The following is a 23,469-nucleotide window of genomic DNA, read 5'->3' on the forward strand; positions in this document are numbered from 1 at the left end:
TTGATTGTGCGGGTTTTGGTGTGTGTGAGGGGGGCAGCTGATTCGAGAGCTGCAGAGATTGTAGTGTTGTATAAAGTTGCAGCGGCATCTGCATCATGTAGAAATGCAATGTCTGTGAGGGGGAGAAGGGACTGAGAAAGGGCGTGTAAATCAATGTGTTTGATATTTCTGCGAGGGTATGAAAATTTGTGGAGGGGGGGTTGCATACTTGGAGAAGAGAGGGAAGAGAATGTGAGTAGGTTGTGGTCAGACAGGGGAAGAGGTGAGTTAGAGAGGTTAGATAGGGAACAGAGGCGAGTGAAGATGAGGTCCAGCGTGTGGCCATCTTTGTGAGTAGCTGCAGAAGACCATTGGGTGAGGCTGAAGGAGGAAGCGAGTGTTAGAAGTTTGGAGACAGATGAGTGGGAAGTGTCAATGGGGATATTGAAATCACCCATAATGATGGTGGGGATGTCGGTGGAAAGGAAGTGTAGTAGCCAGGTGGTGAAATGGTCAAAAAAGGCAGTGGCTGGCCCTGGAGGGCGGTAAATGACAGCCAGCTGAAGGTTGGAGGGGGCGTAGATGCGTAAGGAGTGCACCTCAAAAGAGGGGAGCGTGACAGAGGGTGGTAGAGGAATTGGTGTAAAGGAGCATTGGTCGGACAGGAGCAAACCAACTCCTCCACCATGCTTGTTACTGGGGCGGGGGGTGTGAGAGAGTTGGAGACCACCATAAGAAAGTGCAGCAGGAGAGGCTGTGTCAGAGGGGGTGAGCCAGGTTTCTGTGATGGCGAGGAAGGAGAGTTTATTAGTGATGAACAGATCATGAATGTAGGATAGTTTGTTGCAGACAGAACGAGCGTTCCATAGAGCTCCTGTTAGTGGGACTGGGGGAGCGGGGGCTGGGTGAATGGGTATGAGGTTTGCGAGGTTGCGGAAATTTGTGTTAGGTTGTTGGAGAGGGTTTGAAGTGACAATAGGGATGTGGTGAGGAGGACCAGGATTTGGAGCAATATCCCCAGCAGTGAGGAGAAGCAGTGAGAGTGTTAGTAAGTGGGAGCAGGAGAGGCCATGAGATGGACGTGTGTATCTGGAGACACTGGGTGAAATGTGGAGGAAAATATCTGAGGGGAAGGTGAGATGGGTGGGGAGGATGGAGGGAGAGATGAATAGTTCATTACTGGCTTTAGGGATCAGAGGGAGCAGTAAAAAGTGAAGTATTATAGGGGTGAGAGTGACTAGAAACACAAACATTATTTACATTGACTATGTCTGCTGTTACCTTCCGATCACTTCCGGCCCAATTCTGGCCTAATTCAATGCATCATACTTATATGGTGCATACTTGTATTGGTGCAGACGAAAAGTATTCAAATCTAAACAGCCAATCAGAATTTTTTTTTTTGTTGCCGGGTGCAGGAGGCAGATTATGGCAAGCACACTGCGCATGCGCCCGCCATTTTCCCGGAGAAGAGAAGAAGGGGGGCCGCGGGGGACCGGGGGACCGGTGATTTTTTTTATTGAGGTACAGGGGAGGGGATTGGGGGAACGGGGGATCCCAGATCGGGTGGGAGAGAGACTGGGAACGGTGGTGAGAACTCCGGTTCTCCAGATCCCTCTCTCTGGTCCCCCGGAGGGGGCTCCGGGGGACCAGAGAGCTCCGGTGTACCGGAGGAGAGGTCAGGGGGGGGGCATTTCCCTCCGATCTGAAATGTTTGATCATTTCAGATCGGAGGGAAATGAATGCAGAGCCGGCGGCAGCAGTTTTCAGCGCGCCGGCGCCATCTTGCACGCTCCGGAGGGGGGCTCTGAAGAACCGGAGGGGGCTCCAGGGTCCAAAGAGCTCCGGTGTACCGGAGGAGAGGTCAGGGGGAGGACATTTCCCTCCGATCTGAAATGTTTGATCATTTCAGATCGGAGGGAAATGAATGCACCGGCGGCAGCAGTTTTCAGCGCGCGTCGGCGCCATCTTGCAAGGTCTGGAGAACCGGAGGGGGCTCCGGTGACCAGACAGCTCCGGTGGACCGGAGGAGGGATCAGGGGGAGGACATTTCCCTCCGATCTGAAATGTTTGATCATTTCAGATCGGAGGGAAATGACTGCAGAGCCGGCGCCGGCGGGAGTTTTCAGCGCGCGTCGGCGCCATCTTGGATTTTCCGGGGGGGGGGGGGGGTTGGATGGCTTTCTCCGGTACCGGGGGCCTTGGGGGCACTAAGGGCTAACATTTATTTCTCATCTGACATGTTTGATCACGTCAGATGAGAAATAAATCAATTTTACCAGCCATTTATTTTTTTTTCATGTTGTCGCCGGTATACGGTGTATACCGGCGATCGCATTAACGGGGTGCATAAAAAACACCCCGATTCATAATCTGGGGGGTCTCAGCTACCCCCGGTAGCTGAAACCCCCGAGATTTTCGGTCGCTGGGGGGCGCTAGAGGGTTTTTTCGGGCCGCCGCTTTAAAGCGGCGGAACAGAATAAGTACCCTGTTTTGCCGCCGCTTTAAGTCGTACGGCCGTCGTTATGAGGTTAAAACATGAAAACAACCTCTACTCAAAATATTGTGTTTTGCAAAGTGTGCACAGTACCAACAATAATTTAAAACATGACATACCAACAAGACACAAAAACAGTGATGTCAAAAACAATATAAAAACAAGTAACAATTGCACACAAAAATGCATGTAAAAAATAAAAGTGACCTAATTGACATAATAGATGCAGATATTCTGCAACAGTCAAAGCTCACCAAAACCTCATGAGAACATAGCCTTTAAACTCTTGGAGAAGTGTCATAGACATACAATTGCATCTTAATAAATTAGATTATCATCAAAAAGTTAATTTATTTCAGTAATTCAATACTAAAAGGAAACACATATACTATATACGAGGGGCTGCTGATAAGTCTTTGGCTTTACGCAGAAAGAAACAAAATAGGATGATGAAACTTTACATTTATTCCACATACTCTCCACTGGTGTCAACACACTTCTTACATCGGTATTCCAGTTCTATAAGCCTAGCAAAAAGAAGAATTTCAGTTATGCTTCAAACCAGGCATCTGTAGCAGCCATAACATTAGAAATGGTGTGAAATTTGGTACCCTTGAGGTGTTATTTCAGGTTTGGAAACAAACGATAGTCGGAGGGAGCGAGATCTGGTGAATAAGGTGGATGGTCAACCAACTGGAAGCCCAGCTCTGCCAATTTTGCAGTGGTCGCATGTGCAGTGTGAGCGGAGGCGTTGTATTGCAAAAACAAGATTCCTTTGGACAGCTTGATACACCTTTTGGCCTTCAGAGCTGCCTTCAATTGGTCCAAAAGTTCACTGTAACACCCTGCATTGATGGTGCATTTTGAACCATTTTGAAGGTAGTCTACTAGCAGCACGCCCTCCTTATCCAAGAACACAGACGCCATCACCTTAGTGGCTGATTTTTGCACCCTCTTTGGACGAGGAGAACCACTGTGCCTCTACTCTTTTAACTGCTCCTTGTTTTCAGGGTCATACAAATAAATCCAGGTCTCATCCATAGTGACCAGTCGATCCAGGAAGTTTTATCAGTCCAGAAATGCTGACAAACGGACCGGGAAGTTTTCACTCGCATGCTTCTCTGATCTGTTGTCAAACATTTGGGGACCCGCTTTGCAGAAAGCTTCCTCAAGTCCAAATGTTCATGGATAATGACACAAACACGTTCACGGGAAATCCCCACAATGTCTGCTATTGCTTTAGATGAAACTTGTTGATTCTCCAGTATGAGGTTGTGCACATCATCGACAATCTCCAGAACAGCCACTCTCTGTCATCCAGGACGTTCCTCAACATTGGTCCTGAAGTGGCCCGTTTTAAATTTGGTAACCCAGTCCTTAACTGTGGAATACGAAGGGTATTGATCCCCAATGTCTGTGATACATCATCATGAATATTCTTCGCAGACTTTCCTTGCAGGAACAAGAATTTTATCACTCCTCTGCTCTCAGTTGCTGTGTATATTAGACACTGCCATTTTGTTTTCCCGCGTGTGTAGAACACTGTTTCCATAAGCAACAAGCATAAAATGTTGAACATATATTAGACAGATAAGGCTTTTATGTAATTTAACATTCGTTACCATAGAAACAAAAAAGATCACAAAGCCAAGACTTATCAGCAGCCCTTCGTACAGTCGTACAGTCATTACAGAGTGATCTTTTTCAAGTGTTTATTTTTGTTAATGTTGATAATTATGGCTTAGAGCCAATGAAAACCCAAAAGTTATTATCTCAGAAAATTAGAATAATTATCAGAAAACACCTAGAAAGGGCTCCTAAGCATTTAATATGGAACCTTAGACTGGTTCAGTAGGCTACATAATTATGGGGAAGACTGCTGATTTGACAGATGTTCAGAAGGCAGTCATTGACACACCCGAAAAGGAAGGTAAGACACAAAATTTGGAAATCAAGGTCCCAGAATCTGGAGAAACAGTGGAGAGGCCACAATCCAAGCTGCTTGAGGTCTAGTGTGAAGTTTCAACAATCAGTGATGGTTTGGGGAGCCATGTCATCTGCTGGTGTAGGTCCACTGTGTTTTATCAAGACCAAAGTCAGTGCAGCCATCTACCAGGAAATTTTAGAGCACTTTATGCTTCCCCCTGCCAACAAGCTTTTTGGAAAGCCCAAATGTCATTATCTCAGAAAATTAGAATACTATATAAGACCAACTGAAAAAATGATTTTAAACTTAGAAATGTTGGCCTACTGAAAAGTATGTACAGTAAAATGCACTCAATACTTGGTCGGAGCTCCTTTTGCATTACTGCATCAATGCAGCGTGGCATGGAGGCGATCAGCCTGTGGCACTGCTGAGGTGTTATGGAAGCCAAGGTTGCTTTGATAGCAGCCTTCAGCTCATCTGCATTGTTGGGTCTGGTGTCTCTTATCTTCCTCTTGACAATACCCCATAGATTCTCAATGGGGTTTAGGTCAGGCGAGTTTGCTGGCCAATCAAGCATATTGATATTGTGATTATTAAACCAGGTATTGGTACTTTTGGTAGTATGGACTGGTGCCAAGTCCTGCTGGAAGATGACATTTCCCTCTCCAAAGCTTGTCGGCAGAGGGAACCATAAAGTGCTCTAAAATTTCCTGGCAGAAGGCTGCGCTGAATTTGGTCTTGATAAAACACAGTGGACCTACACCAGTAGATGACATGGCTCCCCAAACTATCACTGAGTGTGGAAACTTCACACTAGACCTCAAGCAGCTTGGATTGTGGCCTCTCTACTCTTCCTCCAGACACTGGGACCTTGATTTCCAAATTTTGTGTCTTACCCTCCTTGTGGAGTATGTCAATGACTGCCTTCTGGACATCTGTCAAGTCAGCAGTCTTCCCCACAATTGTGTAGCCTACTGAACCAGTCTAAGGAACCATTTTAAATGCTTAGGAAGCCTTTGTAGGTGTTTTGTGGTAATTATTCTAATTTTCTGAGATAATGACTTTTGGGTTTTCATTGGCTGTAAGCCATAATCAACAACATTAACAGAAATAAACACTTGAAATAGATCACTCTTTTTGTAATGACTCTATATAATATATGTGTTTCCCATTTTGTATTGAATTATTGAAATAAATTAACTTTTTGATACTTTTATTTATTGAGATGCACTTGTATTAGGTGGCATGATGGAAATCTTTGTATTTCTGACCTTAATTGCTATAAGTGAAAATACTGAAGGGATGTTCAAATAGTTCTGGAACATTTTACAGTCACACATCCTATAAACTTACAGTTATTGTGATCTCTTTTTGACTGCTTTCTGTATTATAAGTCACATGTGCCAATCCTTCCTTTGTTGACCATCCTCTGTTTTCACCACATTGTACATGAACACCTTCTGCAGGAGTCATATCAGGATTTTTAATGGAAACCTATCAGACAAAAACTACAATTAATGTCACTATAAAGGGGATTCACAGCACATGCATTTTTTCCATTTTATGCAACTAGTAGATATTGAAAGTATTTATTTTTTTATATCCCCTTTGTCATTTTCACAAAAGAAAAACTTCAAAAAATTTTAGAAACTGCATGTGTGATTCAAGCCTTAAAGAAGACCTTCTAGTATGTTGTTTTTTTTTTATTTAAACGGAGTACCTTCTCCACTTGGCACTGATTCTGGAGCAGGTTATCATTTACTTCTGTTGTAAAGTTATGACCCTGGTCATAAAGATGCAATTTGTCCCTTCAACAACCCTGGCATATGCCATAGAACGTCCTTGTGGGTTTAGCCGTGTTTTGATTAGTCAGCATCAGTGGCGAGAAAGTTAAGTCCTGTGGTATACGCCAAGTTTGTTGTAGGGACAAATTCCATCTTTATGATCTTTATATACTCCTCACACTAAAGGCTGCTTTACACGCAGCGACATCGCTAGCGATAGCACCCGCCCCCATCGTTTGTGCATCATGGGCAAATCACTGCCCGTGGAGAACAATATCGCCGCTATGCGTCACACATACTTACCTTCCTAACGATGTCGCTCTGGCTGCCCAACAACCTCTTTAAGGGGGCGGTTCGTTCGGCGTCACAGCAACGTCACTCGGCCACCAATAGAAGCGGAGGGGCGCATGAATGTCACTCCCACCTCGTTGCCGGAGGACGCAGGAACGCTGTTGTTCGTCATTCCCAGGGTGTCACACGTAGTGATGTGTGCTGTCTCAGGAACGACGAACAACCTGTGTCCAGCACGAGCAACAATATTTTGAACATGAACGACGTGTCAACGATCCACGATTTGGTGAGTATTTCTGATCATTAGTGATCGCTCGTAAGTGTAACACGCAATGACGTCGCTAACGAGGCCGGATGTGCGTCACGAATTCCGTGACCCCAGCGACATCTCGTTAGCGATGTCGTTGCGTGTAAAGCAGCCTTTAGGATTTTAAGTAAGATTAAATCTAGTAAGACATACATGGACTCCAAACTATTTTTCAATATAAGTGTCTACTATGTAAATTGATGATTGAGCTTGCTAAGGCGTCATTCTCTACATGTTTTTCATCTCGTTGAAAGTTCACTTTTTTAAGATTGGAATAAATATGTACATTAAAACAATATTCAACACAGTGGTATATCCCAGGGGTCTCAAACTAAAATGTGGTCCAGGGTAACTTAGAAAAATCCCATTAGGGTACGGATCGTAATGTTACATTTTGGCTGAGGCTACACCGCAACTTTGGCACAACGCCTGAAATATATATTTGTTCCATTAATATCTAATTAGCCATCAGTCAAAATATAACTTGATAGGCCAGCACTGTGTCACCCATTAACTATAAAAAGCCACTTTCCAATGGACAATAAAAATATAAAGTAAAGGGGTTGACCACCTTTGGACACAATTTATTTTTGCTTAAATGCATGTAGTTTGAGTAAAATAAAAATATTTTGTGATTTGGTTTAATTATAAGTTTTGCACAATTTGGCTTTTACAGGGTCTTTGTTTCCTGGCACATAATATGTAGTCTGTGTCATAAAGCAGCAGAGAGGTCACAAAAAAGGCTAATAAAAAAGGGACAAACTTGCCTGTTAGGGTATTTGCATTCTGACATTTTAAGACGTTTTTGGAGTAGAATCTGAGTGGGAACTCTTCAAATCCTCATCGAAACTACAGAAAAACTTGGAGTTTCTGCTTAGTTTCTGCTTCAAAACACAATACAAAGCCTCAATGTGAATACACCTTTGCACTGTCAGAATGAGCTCACTGAGGAATTCTCAGGTAAAGAGATCGGTCACTTCCTCTCGTTAGTGCAGATTTCCTCACAAACTGACCAGCACTTCTGTCCATAATATAGCAGCTGGTGGAGGAGCATGTGACCAGGCCTGTCTATCAGCCTCCTTCAATAGAGAAGTAGTTTTCCCATGTTCTACAAAACATGGCGGTATGGGCTTTACAATTGGAGGAGACTGATGAGGTCTGGTCGCATGCTCCTCCGCAAGCAGCCATTTTATGGACAGAAGTGCTGGTCAGTTTGTGAGGAAAGCTTCATTAACAAGAAGTGTACACCACCTTTAACTGAGAGTCCCTCAGGGATTTCCTTCTCACAGCCTAACTGGAGCATTTGTAACAATTTAATCTATCTTTTCCTGACCTCCGCTCAGCCGATTTTTGGCAATAGACTATTGTAACACCCCGGGGTCGAGGGGTTTTCACCCAACATATCGCCGGTTTCGTGACCCCGAGACGTACAGAAGGGAGGGAAGGCGGTGTACGGGAGGAAGGATGGAGGATGGGGGTGGTAGTGACGGTGAGGAAAGTCTTTTTAGATTGTGACGCCACCTGTGGTACATAGCCAGGGATGGACCGCCGCTGCGGGTGCTGCTCTCCGGGGCTGATGGTAATGGTCGTAGCTGAGATGGTGTCACTCCCCACAGGCAGAGTGGGGTTACCCCGGGGAGGATGATGGAGGATGGACAGGGGTGGTTTTAGTCCCTGTTGGCGCCGCAGCACTCGGCAATGGCGCCGGCAAATGAGAGGCAGAGGCAGGGGCTGTGGTTCCAAGTCTTTTACTCACAGATAGTTCAGGCTCTGCCCCAGAGTACCGACCTCTGCCACGATGGGCTCCAGCCGATCCCAGATAGTCGGCGGTCACCGCCGGTGCCCGTGAAAATCTTTCTAGTGAAGTGTCCCTCGGTTGCTATCCGAAACCCAGGCTGAGCCTCCAGCTCCAAGCCATGGGCCCAAGTAGAGAGAGGAACGCTCAACTCCCGTTGTCTGTGCAAGATGTTATCCCAAGCTGTGCCCAGGAAAGTCTGCTCTGGTGTGATGGTTGCGCCTACTTCTTACCCCATGTGGTGCCCATCCCCAGTGGTTGTCCTAGCGACTGGGGAAGTCCCATGCTTCGTGATGGCTAACTACCCTGTCTGCACTAGTCCAACCCCCTGTGAGAAAGCACCTTACTGTTGTATGTGTGTGTTTTGTGAAGGCACCGGCAATTAACCCCCTCCTAACCCAGTATGGATATTACCCCTTAAAAGTGGTGTAATACCCTGTGGCGCCTGAAGCCCAGGGGTGCCACACTATATTAAAGGTTAATGTTTAAGGAAACAAAAACCTGTAGAAGCCAAACGGTGCAAAATGTGTAATGAATCCCAATTGCAAACATTATTTTTAGACCAAAATACATGCATTTAGGTAAAAAAAAAATGAATACCCTCGCTCACATCCAATTCATTAGAGATAGGCTGGAGTCACACATGCATGTGACTACCACGCGGATCCCAAATCATTGTCCAGGCTAGCTGGCGGCTCTGCTGATGGGAGCGGTTCAGCTTTATGTATTCCTTTGCAGCTGACGCACTCCTGTCAGGAGAGCGGCTAGTCGTTCTGGGCAATGCAATAAGATTCTCGCTTGAGTCACACGCAAGTGTGACTCCAGCCTTACATGATCTCTCTCCCATCTGCTCTCAAATCATTAAAATTACATGTCCTCTCCCCTCACAATTCATTATAATTCCATGTTGTCTCTCCCAACCGCAATTCATTATAGTTACGTGTTCTCTCCCAACCCTCCCTTTATTTATTCCAATTCCATGTCCTTAATACTCTCTCCCCCCAAATTCATTGATGCTATATGTCTTCTGATACACCCCACTGACATTATGTTCTCTCCCACTGTTAAAAAAAATTTAATTGCTTACCTGTCTAAATGCTCCCCTGCAGTTCCTCTGTCTTTCACTTCTGATCAGGTACCTGCTAGGTGACGCAGGTGGACATTAATGTCATAGAATTAGCACTGGGCGTGAAGCTGACAATGGCTTCCTATAGCTGTACTGTGAACTACTATTGCTGATGGCGGAGCTGCAGGATGGCTCTCTGTCCAGTAATGCATGCTGCTAATGGTGGTGAAAAACACTATAATGAGGGCAATCTGGTTATGGCTCTCCTCCTCGAGCCTTGGGTCTTAGTACCTATTACCCCAGTCATTATAATTTGGTTCTAGCCATGGGTCATTGGAAAATTCTGCAGGTTGCATGTTTGAGACCCCTAGTATATCAGGTTGCGACTGACTACACCAATGAAAATATTGTTTTTAAATCCTGCTACATTCTCCTTTCAGCTCTGGTCATTTTAAGATCTAGATCTCTGTTCAACCAACCTTGTAATATAATTTATCAGAGAAATCTGGTTCTTTCTCCACCAGGTATGATCAGTTATTCTAAAAATTCTCACATTATGGGTAAAAATCTGTATTCGTTGAAGACAGATTGTTAAATTACTAAGTTAGAAAATAAAAAAATTGTTTAAAAGAACTGAGAGTCCTCAGTGGATGGTATTTTTAATCTGAGGACTCTCAGTTCTTTTAAACAATTTTTTTTATCTCTACTGGCTAACACGGTACAAAGATAAATTTTACCTGTATTAAGATAGAAGATGGCAGTTACTACAAATCCGATTCTATGTAGACAGAAGGAAGAGGGAGGAGATGGAGGATTATTATTGTTATTTATTATTATAGCACCATTTATTCTGTGGCGCTTTCATTGTGAAAAGGGGTATACATAGACAAGTATAATAATCTTGTAACATAGAGCTTTATCATCACCAATTGTCATCTCCAATCTTGGTAATGTAACAGTCTTCAATGAATACAGATTTTACACATAAATTGCGAATTTTGAGAAAGAAAGATCAGTCCTGGCAGAGAAAGCAGTTGATTTCTCTAATAACATATATTACAAAGTTGCTTGTTTTCACATGTTCTATTGATTTATAAAATTAAAATTTAAATGTTAGTTACACTTTAATCACTAGTTGACAAACAACCTACGTGTCTGAATCATCTAATGCATAAGGTTGAATTAAAGCTCATTTATATATTGTGATTTTCTTCAAAATCACCCATATCAGTCTATTGATCTGTGAAAAAATGAACAGCACAAGGATGCCATCCAAGTGCAATCTATGTGTTGTCTGTTTTTAAAGAGGACCTGTCACTTGCTCAAAAAAAATTAGCAAAATACCTTGTAAAAATGACTGATCTCACCTGATATTGTCGCTTTGTTTCCATTTTGAGATAATATATATATATTTGCAGTATGTGAAATCTCTTCTTGCCAGACCAATTGGACATTTCTTCAGAGACTTCTTTGGGGGCTTGGTGCATGTGCTTTCACCCCTCTCTCCAAATCGCAGCTAAGAGGCCTAGCAGTCTGACTCTTCTATGGAGGCGTGCACTTTCATTTGTCCCTCCCAAATGCTGTCAATCACTGCTAAAATGCTGCCAAACTGTGATTGACATCATCTGAAAAATAGGGGTGAGAGCAACATTCCCCCCAAAAATTCTGAGCCTGTTAGACGTCTGAGTTGTGATCAGCAGCATCTGGAAGGAAGCGATGAAAACACCAGAAAAGACTCTAAAAAAAACCCAAGTTGGCCTGGAAGCAAGAATTTCAGATAATGCGCTCCAAAAGCAACAAATGTAAATTTGTCTGCAATGGAGCAACATATTGCAAAAATAAAAAAAAGTGTCAGAATTAGAGAAGTTCTGGGATTTTTACAAGATATTTAACTCATTTTTTTGAGTGACAGTCCTCTTTAACATTGTAAATGAATAGGAGAAGTTTTGCAATTTTTTTTGGCACATGAGAAAATCGCTGATGGTTACATCTAACTTACTGACCAAACACTTACATAAATGGTATTGAAAACACTGAAAAAAAATCATTCACATTTTCTCATACAAGTGAAAAAGATGACGTCTGAATGAGGCCTAAGAATGAGCAAAATCTATGTATAATTTTTTAATATTTCCTTCATTAACAATTCTTACTGTTATTCGAAATGGAAGACCAGGTACAAAATACGTTGGAGTCCTAGTAAATGCAATGGTATATGGTGAGGACACAATCTTGATGTTGGTTTTGTGTGCTGCAACATAATCGCCATCTGGTATGAGAAAATCGATATCGTTCTTTATTAATTTATTTACTTACAAATTTAAAAAAACAAAACAAAAAAACAGACAATGTATAGCAATAGTAGCAATGTATAGTAAAATGTTATATCTGGTCCAGAGTGTTGGGTCTCTGTAATCAATATTCCATTCATGTAACCAGTTTTTGCCTTCCTAACCTGGACAAACACACTGGAGATCAAAATTAGAGAACATTGTATGATCACTTACTTTTTTCAGAAATAATGGAATCTACATTGATTAACCTATCAAGGTTTTTTTTGCAAGGGGTACACCATGCCATTAGAGAACCGCAATGACTGTACTACAGAGAAAGAATATAAGTAAATTTTCTGAAGGTAAAAACAGTCACCAATCAGTATGACGTGTATAGGCCTTTGCTTTAAATGACTTGAGCACATCTGAGGCCACAGTCTCTCACACTGCTCTGGTGTGATTTTGGTCCACTTTTCTTCCAGTCTCTTCCACAGTTCTTTAACTGTTGTGAGTTTCTTGGCCATAGGTTTGTCACCAAGGATTTTCCAGAGGTTTTCTATTGGGTTTAGGTCAGGACTCTGGGCCATTTCATTGTTTCAATGTTTTCTGTTTTCGAGGATCTGCTTTACCCGTTTTGATGTGTGTCAGGGGGCAATGTCCTGCATGAAAATTGCTGGCTGATTGAGTGATGAACGCAAGTAAGAAACCACGTGTTGTTGAAGAAGGTTCTGTTACACACTTGTATTCACTCTGCCATGTAGCTGTATATGAGATCAAACTCCTGTTGCAGAAAACATTCCCCAAACCATGACACTTCCTCCACCACCTTCCACTGACTTCTTAACACAATTTTGGTTCAGTCTTTCCCCTGTTTTTCGACGAACATAATGTTTCCCATCAGACCCAAATAAATTAAAATTGTTTTCATAACTAAAATGAACTGTGGACCACTTCTCCTCTGTCCACAAAACATGCTCCTCACTAAAGGTGAGTTTAGCCTTTTGATTATTTCTGCTAATGAGAGGTTTGGTCACTGCAGAGTGGGCTTTCAGTCCAATGCTCTTAAACATCGTGGCACTGTATGACGAGACAGATCCTTACCCTGTTCAGTGACAAACTGGCAAGCAATTCTAGATGCAGTGTTGAAATGATTACGAATGGATATCCTCTGCATTATTCTGTCCTATTTTGCATTTGTCTTTTGAGGGCGACCAGCCTTCTTGGGACACTTGAAAGTGTTTGTGATGTTGTAAAGACGCAATATTCTCATAATCACAGACTTGGAACAACTAAAATCTCTTGCTATGACTGATAGGGTCACCTCCTTTGGCCTTCAACTGGACAACTTGCTGCCGGAGGGTTTCAGTTACCTTGGAATGGCACACCATTTTTGCAAAGTCAATGCAAACTGGAAAGTTAGGCTGCCAATTAAATAGGGTTTGTCAGATAATTAAGGAAATTAACACCAGGTGCCAGATTAACACCAATAATTTGTAGGTCTCTGAAAATGTTCTCTAATTTTGATCAGTGTTCTTTTACATTTATCTAATTTACATTTTTATTATGTGCTTTACAATAAATTCAAATTTATGAAATAAGCTTAAAATACTGCAAGTTTACTTATGTTAGGATATAATCACATAGGACTACACAATGTCCTTAACAATTAGGAAATTGTGTGTTGTTCTCTAATTTTGATCTCCAGTGTATAATCAAATCTGTCGTGTCATGTGGTAAAAACTATGGAATGTTTCTACATGCCTGTAGCTTAGTTATTCTCAGATTTTATTTTCATACAATGTACTTTATGTTCATGGAAAGTTAGGTCAGTATGATGTAGCATTAGGTTCTGAAAATACATGAAATTTGATAAAACCACAATTAGAAAATGTTTTAACCCTTCATTTGCTTCGCAGGAAGTAACAATATACTATTCCACAAAGATGTTAGTTAAGCCCAAAATTTTTCATTGTCACAAGGGTAACAGGAAAAATGGCACAACACATTGTTTGGTCCATATTCTCCTGATTACATTGATACCACATATGAGGTTGGAAACTACTGCTTTGGCACATGTCAGAGTTCAGGAGGAAAGAAACCATATGTTCTTTTGAAGCACAATGTTAGAGAGAATAGATAGCAGATGCCATGTCACTTTTGAAAAGCCCAGGTGATAAATCAGCAGAAATCTACACAAGTGACCTTATTTTACTAACTGCACCCCTCTAGTAATTAATCTAAGTGTTTAGTGATTATTTTGATCCCACAGGTGATTAAATAAAACTTGTAACACTGGGATGCGAAAATGTAATTTTTTTTCCATAAAAATATAGCTTTAGCTCAAAATTTTCACAAGGGTAATAGGAGAAAATGGACCCAGATTTTTTATGCAAATTTTCCTAAATACACTGACACATCACATGTGGTCAGAAACTACTGTTTGGGTTTTCAAAAGGACTCAGAAATGTCTGAAACCAAATACTCAATATGTGCACATAGCCTAATCTGGCAATCAGGTCACCAGAGTTCATACTAGGGATTCCCTGCTGCCCTTAGTGAAAGTTGAACCCCCTGCTCTTAGTGAAAGTAGAACCCATTACTGGATTGCTGTGCAGCCAAGTACCGTAATCCGGCAGTGGCAATATTCACTAAGCCCCCATGTGACCTCCAGTGACCTCACTGCTGGATTGTCAAATTACGGGACTTAGTGACACAGCAGTCCGGCAATCCGGTAGTCAACTCACCGGAGTTCCCACCTGGGGCTGCCCGCTGACCTCAATGAAAATGGAACCAGTTGCTCTCAGTGAAAGTGGAACCTGCTGCTGGATTGCCAGGCTATCGGATTGTGGGAAACGGCCGCATGGCAATCCTGTAGTTGGTTCAACTTTCACTGAGGGCAGCAGGGTTCCCTGAGTGACACCTACAGTGCTGTGCCACCATGTCCTGCCATATGGTAGTCCAGAAATCCGGAGGTCACAATTGGTACTGTGGGAACCCCGCTGTGACCTCCACTGACGTCACTGCACTTCTCACAAGTTTGGTCCCCCTCTGCCCTCAGTGTGTCCGAGGAGCTGCAGTGATTGGTTGTGATTTCGATCACTACAGACTCTGGATGTAGCAAAGCCGGTTTCGTCATGGGAAACCGCGTGGATTATGTTGAATCTGCTGGGGTATTTTGAGTTTTTTAAATTGGTAAAACAGGGTGTTTTTTTTTTATTTAAAATAAAGAATTTTTGGGTATTTGTGTTTGCTTCTTTTTTTTTCTTCCCCTATTACTAACCTCGAGCTAGATGACTGCTGTGATATTTTTGACAAATCACTGCAGTCATTAATCCCTTATATTACCCTGATTGCCACCACTCCAGGGCTATCGGGCTGAGTCGGGTAACGCACCGGAATTGTTGCAGCTATTGGATGCGCAATTGTACGGCGGCTGTGTGCTGCTATTTTTAGGCTGGACAAAGTCCAATAACCATGGGCCTCCCCAGGCTGTGAATACCAGCTCCCAGTTGTCTGCTTTATCTTGGCTGGGTATCAAAATTGGGGGGACCACACACCATTTTTTAAAATTGTTTATATAAATAATTTTTAAAAAAGATGCATTGGGTCCCTCATATTTTGATACACAGCCAAGATAAAGCAGACAACTGGAGCGCACAGGTGAGGGCTGCAGCCTGTAGCCATCAACTTAATTTGTGCGGGATATCAATATATAGGGGACCCTACGTTTTTCAATTATCTATCTATTTTTATACTCCACCCATCATGGAAACCGGCAGAGAGGGTGGGCGGGGGAAGCAGTGCATATTGATTAGGTTAATGAGTGGACCAGGAAGTAGTGTGACAGGTAAACTCAGTAAATAAATTCTCCTGTTTTTGTGACCAGAAGTCTTTTTTTTTTCACTGCACCTCCCAATCACAGTAATGCCAGTAGTAAAGATGGGTACAGCATTACTGTGATTGGCAAGCAATCCCAGCATGTTTAATAGCTGAAAGTAGGCACCAAACATGCTGGGAGGAGTCTTGAATATCACAAAGCAAATACCAAAATACTCAACAAGTAACGGATATCGCAAATACCGTAATATTTGTGCAAGTAACGAATAGTGCTGAGTACTGTATTTTCCGGACTATAAGACGCACTTTTTCCCCCCAAATGTTGGGGGAAAGTGGGGGGTGCATATTATAGTCTGAATGTAGGATGCGAGCAATGAGGGTGCTGCGGTGGAGCGGGTCATAGGGGGGACGAGCAGGCTGCAGCAGCGCCTGCCATGACCACGTGGGCCCACTCATTTCATATGCACGCCCATCATCCCGCCCATCATCTCTCAGCGCTGAAGCCGGCGCTGACAGGTGGGCAGGATGATGGGCGGGGGATGCGCGCATACTAAACAGCCGGCCCGCGTGGTCACCCCTGGCAACTACAGCCTCGAATGATCATGTGCAACTGTATTCACTGTCCCCCGCGCATCATCATCAGCGCAGGGTGCAGTGAATCAGTATACTCACCAGCCACGATCCCTGCAGCATCACTCGTCCTCATCATGCTGGCCGCGGCTGTGTGTGGAGACTACCAGTGCGCACAGCGATGACGTCATCGCTGTGTGCACGTGTCCATACACAGCCACGGCCGGCAGATAGGAGGACAAACGATGCTGCAGGGATCGTGGCCGGCTCCACACAGGTCAGCGGCAGCTGCTGGCAGAGACGGAAGGAGGATCGATGCTGCGTGGAGCGAGGAAAGGTGAGTATAAAGGTTTATTTTTTGTATGCCTCAGGATGCGGCCATATGCCAGGATGGAAGTATATAGCAGGATGGGGGTATATGAGCAGGATGGGGTATATAGCAGAATGGGGCCATATGCCAGGATGGGGGTATTTAGCAGGATGGGGGTATATGAGCAGGATGGGGTATATAGCAGGATGCAGCCATATGCCAGGATGGGGTATATAGCAGGATGCAGCCATATGCCAGGATGGGGTATATAGCAGGATGGGGGCTATACCAGGATGAGGGACATTATATATATATATATATATATATTATATATATATATATATATATATAGATATATATATATAGATATACAAGGCAGGAGGATCATTACCAGGATGGGGTACCTTAGTAGATAATTTGGGGACATTACCCCCATAACAGTGTCAGAAGCAGATCCTCGCCCCATAACAGTGTGTCATGGCCACATTTTTTGCTTAAAATTTTATTTTCATATTGTCCTCCTTTAAAACCAGGGTGCGTCTTATGGTCCAGTGCGTCTTATAGTCTGAAAAATACGGTATATTCACTCATCATTATTGTTTACCCACAATTTGGTAAAGGTGCCAACAATTTTGTGTGGCCCATTTGGGGGTTTTTATGTGAAATGATGTCCAATCTGCCTTTTCTTTGTTGTTTTTTTTTGTTGTTGTTCCAATACACACAAAGCAAATAACGTGTATAACAAAATGTGTGATTGGGAAAAATAATTCATTTTCTGGACCAATTTCAAGGGTGCCAACACTTTCGGCAACGACTGTACTTATGGATTTCTGAAAAAACAAACCAGGAAGTATGAATCTAGATTATCTCTAGAGGTCTAGTGTAAAAAATACAAGATTTCTAAAAAGTTTTAACCCCTTGATGTCACAGACATTTTTGGCCTTTATGATATGATGTTTTTTATGCGGATGAGTTTTATTGTCAGTGGAATCATTTTGGTGTGCATGTAACTTATTACCAAACTTTATTAACTCCCTGTTGCTAGAAATATAGACAAAATAAGAATTCTGCTACAGATTTTTTTATGTACACTTTTTGCCATACTGCACAAATAAAGCGGTAACTTTATTTTATAGGTCAGTATGAATATGGGGATATCAAATTTATATTGTTTATGTTTTATTATTTTATACAATAAATTAATGAACACTTTGACAATCTGTTGTTTTTATTGGTACCATTTAGTGATACATGTAAGTTTTAATTACTTTTATTATACTTTTTGGGAGGCAAAAAAAAAAAAATGTGTTTGGGTTTTTTTCCATTTTTAAGCACCATTCAGATTTGGTATTGTCATGATGGTATTGACCCGCAGAATAAAGATAATATGTCAATTACACTGCATTGATATAGGTTAATGTAAGTTTTGTTTCTTCTGCATAAAAAATTACTCAATAAAATAAAAAAGAAAAGATCTTTTCTTTTTTCATCAACACACTCTAATACCAATAACTTTTTTATTTTCCTGTAGAAGTTATGTGTGAGTTTGTTTTTTTCACAGGACATATGAAACATTACCAAAAAATCAATAAATCTTAAATTGTTTCGTCTTTATTTAACAGTCTTTTTCAATACAGGGCCCCTTACAATATAATTGACAACAAATTAACCTTATTCTGCGGGTTCATACAATTACGGTGGTACCCAAAGCACACATACCTCTCTCTCTCTCTCTCTCTCTATATATATATATATATATATATATATATATATATATATAAATTATACTAGCTGTACTACCCGGCTTCGCCCGGGTTAATAACTGTTGTTAACAAAATAGAATGTATTAACAAAAATATCTGTCAGTCTCCCCCTCTGTATATATCTCTCTGTCTCTCTCTCTCTTTGTCTGTCTGTCTGTCTCTTTCACTGTCTGTCTCTGACTGTCTCTGTCTCTTTCTCAGTCTGTCTCAATCTCTTTGCCTGTCTGTCTATCTCTTTCCCTTTGTCTATCTATCTCTGTCACTTTCTCTGTCTGTCTCTTTCCCTGTCTGTCTATTTCCCTCTCTTTCCCTGTCTCTTTCCCTCTCTTTCCCTGTCTGTCTCTTTCCCTCTGTCTGTCTCTTTACCTGTCTTTGTCTGTCTCTTACCCTGTGTCTCTTTCCCTCTCTTTCCCTGTCTGTCTCTTTCCCTCTGTCTGTTTCCCTGTGTCTGTCTCTGTCTCTTTGTCTGTGTCTGTCTCTTTACCTGTCTTTGTCTGTCTCTTACCCTGTGTCTCTTTCCCTCTCTTTCCCTGTCTGTCTCTTTCCCTGTTAGTCTGTCTCTTTGTCTGTCTCTTTGTGTCTGTCTCTTACCCTGTCTATGTCTGTTTCTTACCCTGTCTGTGTCTGCCTCTTTCCCAGTCTGTCTCTTTCCCTGGCTGCATTGTGACACGCCAACATTCCATATAAGGGCGTGGCTGCGCATTCTTCTGAAGTTCTGGCTGCACTGTGGCTCCCAGCTCCATTCGCTTTAATGCAGGCAGGTTTTTTTGCGAATAACTGTAAAGCGCGGGGTTAAAATTTCCCCTAGAAACATAGCCTATGATGCTCTCGGGGTCCAGACGTGTGAGTGTGCAAAATTTTGTGGCTGTAGCTGCGACGGTGCAGATGCCAATCCGGGACATACACACACACACATACATACATACACACATTCAGCTTTATATGTTAGATATATATATATATATATATATATATATATATTTACAGTGGAGAAAAAAAAGTATTTAGTCAGTCACCAATTGTGCACGTTCTCCGACTTAAAAAGATGAGAGAGGCCTGTAGGTAACATCATAGGTAGACCATAACTATGAGAGACAAAATGAGAAAACGAATCCAGAAAATCACCTTGTCTGATTTGGCAACATTTTTTTGCAAATTATGGTGGAAAATAAGTATTTAGTCATCTAAAACAGGCAAGATTTCTGGCCCTCACAGACCTGTAACTTCATCTTTAAGAGAGTCCTCTGTCTTCCACTCATTACCTGTAGTAATGGCACCTGTTTGAACTTGTTATCAGTATAAAAGGCACCTGTCCACAACCTCAAACAGTCACACTCCAAATTTCACTATGGTGAAGACCAAAGAGCTGTCAAAGGACATCAGAAACAAAATTGTAGTCCTGCACCAGGCTGGGAAGACAGAATCTGCAATAGGCAAGCAGCTTGATGTGATATATATGGGCACTTTTTTCTTGGGCACATGCACAGAGCCCCATTATATTCTATGGGGTAATTGTACTAATTAAATGGCACAAAGGAAGCATTTTACTTTGTAAGGGGTACAGTAGTGGGTATTACTAAGAGGAGTACTGTTCCCCTGCTACACAGCAAGTTCAGTAAGGCCTTGTGTGCACACTGCATTTTTTTTTTCTGTTTTCCGCATCTAGCGGGTTAAGGTTTTGTCCCAAAACTGCATTCATTTTCTTCCCCAGCAGTCTATGAGATTTCATTTTTGCTGTGTGTACTTTGCAGTTTTTTTGGCTGCATATTTGTGGTGACCACAAAGATGCAGCATGTCAATTATTTTGGCGTTTTGTCCCTGCGTTTTGGAGGACTGGCAGATCAATCCCCCGCTGAATCGTGGTTGGCGGGGGATTAATCCCTGGTATCTGGCCAGATGCTGATACCCATATAAAGTCTATGGGGACTAGAATCAGGCGCAAAGGGGTAGGAGTAAGTGCTGCATACTTACCGAGTCACCGGGGCGGCTGTCACACTTCTCCTGCGGCCTCCCATTCTTCTACCCGGGCCGCTCATTAGGCTCATACAAATTCGCTGCTTCCCTCTCCCACTGGCGGCTGTGATTGGTTGCAGTCAGATGAGTCCCCAAATTTAGTGACAGCGTATCTGAGGCTTCCAATCAGACGCCGGTGGGCAGACGGATCTATATTGTACAGTAAAATAAATAAATAAAAAAAGTGGCGTAGGATCACCAATATTATGATACAGCATAGTTAAAGCAAAACAGCTGGGGGCTCGTATTCTCAGGCTGGGGATACCCATAGTTATTGGGTGTCCCCAAGCCTAAAAATATCAGTCAGCAATGAAAGTCCCAGAACTTTACCTGGCTCTTCCCGATTGCCCTGGTGCAGTGGCAATCGGGTAAGGAGGGAGTTAATGGCAGCCCACAGCAGCCATTAAGTCCTAGATTAGTGATGGCAGGTGTCTATGAGACACCCCCATCACTAATTTGTAAGTGAAAGTTAATAAACACAAACACCGAAAAAATCCTTTATTTGAAATGAAAGACAAAAAAGCACCCTCTTTCACCACTTTATTAACCCCCAAAACACCCCTGCAGGTCCAATGTAATCCACATGAGGTCCCACGACGCTTCTACTACTGCTACATCTGAAGCTCACAGTGAGCACCATAGAACATGTCTGCCCACTGTAAGCTCTATGCAGCAACTGAAGTGAGCCACATGATTGGCAGTGACATCACTTAGGTTAGCTGCGGCCACAGCTGGAGTCCTCCACCTGTGACTGGAAATCACCTGAGTGATGTCACTGCTGATCAGTTGGCTTACTTCAGTTGCTTCGTGGATCTCACAGCAGGCAGTCATGTTCTATGGTGCTTGCTGTGAGTTTCAGATGTAGCGTTTTTGCCACAGGTGTGTTTTTTGGTTACCACAAAGATGCAACGTGTGCACATAGCATAAGAGGAACAAATACTACAGCAGTGGCTGAGCATTGGGGTGACAACAGGTTGAAGAGTGTGTGCAGGTTTTGCATAGATGAGAACGGTAACGGAAATGTGAGAAGTCAAATGTGTCTTTGTTGTAAAATCTGCAGACAAGTTGTGGCTGGAAGAAGTTGTCATAGTGTTCTGGGCCAGATGGAAAAGGAAGGAAAAATGAACAAATCTCTTAGAAATAATGTCATCTGTAAATCATTATCTGTAACCGTATTGTAATCTATTGCATGTTTTGCAGGACTGGTAACGACCATGATATCATCACCGTATGGCAGTAATATTATTGTTGATCTTTGTACATAGATTTCTTTTCAGTAACATCATTGTCATTTTTTGAGGTTCCCTTATACTTACACTTAGGGGGCACCATCATAGTTGTAAACATAGATAGGGGCCTACTCAGATATTTCCCCCTCAACTCCCCCACCCGTTGTGCTGACCCTCTAGCTATGCCTTTAATCATGGGGTTTATCTGCTTTTGGTCATAGGCCCCTTGATAAGGTGAACAGACCTGCAGTGATATGTGAGTGAATCAGGCAGCAATTGTATAATTTTCATATAACACTACAAAAGATGAAATGAAAGGGCTGTCCAAGTACTGCATGGATGCAACAAGTTCTCAAGAGTGAAAACATTCTTTGTAATTACTCTATGCCCTAGCTAAGATATGAGGGGATTTTTTTTCATTTAAAATTGCAATTAATTACTTTAATATCAACAAAATAATCTAACAAAATATTATAATGAAAAATATATACCTGTTGAAAAGACGGTTACATTTGCATAGATGTAATGTCCAAGTAGCTCATTTTCATTACTGACAGCTTCCAAGAGTTGTGCCCTTCTAAATACTACACTACCTTCTCCGTTATTTATCTGCAAATAAAAGAAAGAATATTATTGTTTGTAATAATTTTTTCTGTAAATTTTGTGGAAAAAAAGAGTATTTTCCTGAATTTTATTATGATGGTCTTTCCCACAAAAAAATTTTAATGTTAAAGTTCAATTAAATCAATAGATTTTGTAATAATAATTTCCACAATTGGATGTATTTAAAAAATAATGTCCCTGTGCTGAGATAATCTTATATATGTGTCCTTGCTATGTACTGTGTAATGGCCGTACATTGACATGGTCTGATCATACCACATCTCCTGGACAAGGGAGGAAGTAAAGAAAAGTATACACACATTTCAACACATGATCGCAAATAATTCCTTCCTTTTAGGTAAAATATTTTTTAAAAACAGGCTGGGAAATGTTTTACCTCACAAAAAGAATCAGTTGTTGTCCCATTCTGTAATGTTGGTATACTCGTTTTGTAACCTCCCCTGCTCAGGAGCTGTGGTATGATCAGAACATGTCCCTGTATAGTTAGACACAGCCATTACACAGTACATAGCAGGGGCACATATATAAGATTATCTCAATACAGGAAAAAAAATGTAACATCCAGTTGTAGAAAGTATTATTATTTCAAGATGTATTACATAAAACTTTAAAATGAACTTTGTTCGTGGGAAAAACCTTTTAAGACCATGCTATGGTCACATCCTACACCAATGCACCTAATTTAGTCACACATATAAACTCGCAACATAAGCACAGTCAGCACATACATGTGCACATAGACATACATACTACAGTGTTGGCCAGAGTAATCACCATAAGTATAAACAATTACACTAATAACCAGCATTTATATATAACTGAGGAAGATGAGCTAATCTCATGCTGTGTGCCAAAATAATCCATTTAGGCACACAGTGGAATCCATCATCTATAGGTTCCCAAGTGCATAATTCTTTGGGATTCTCAGTGGCAAGGGCAGACATACCAATAGTGCAAAATGTGCAACCACATGGGGCCCCTAGAGGTAAGGGGGTCTTTTTTTGTACTTCAAGAGAGTGCATTATGATGAGCTATGGAACTGCAAAAGGCCCATAGACTTTTCTTGCTCATGGACCCTCTTTTATCTGTGTCCGCCCCTGCACAGTGTTATAATTAATTACTTACATAAAATTGCAAAAGCCACGGAGCTACATGTCACAATCTATCCTCTGTTAATGTAGTAACCAAAAACTATAAACTAATA

General features: G+C 42.0%; 1 protein-coding gene across 1 annotated transcript in view; it reads right to left on the reverse strand.

The window, feature by feature from the left end:
- LOC142291993 (venom factor-like) overlaps positions 1–23,469 on the reverse strand; it is a 353,454-nt gene that overhangs the window by 267,108 nt on the left and 62,877 nt on the right. Inside the window, exons 9-11 of the mRNA XM_075337006.1 lie at positions 22,133–22,250; positions 11,800–11,915; positions 5,757–5,897 (exon numbers count right to left, since the gene is read on the reverse strand). Coding sequence (XP_075193121.1) covers positions 5,757–5,897; positions 11,800–11,915; positions 22,133–22,250 — 375 coding nt within the window. The remainder of the gene's footprint in view (positions 1–5,756; positions 5,898–11,799; positions 11,916–22,132; positions 22,251–23,469) is intronic.

Source organism: Anomaloglossus baeobatrachus, chromosome 1 (genome assembly GCF_048569485.1).
Source record: "Anomaloglossus baeobatrachus isolate aAnoBae1 chromosome 1, aAnoBae1.hap1, whole genome shotgun sequence".
NCBI classification, from domain to species: Eukaryota; Metazoa; Chordata; class Amphibia; order Anura; family Aromobatidae; genus Anomaloglossus; species Anomaloglossus baeobatrachus.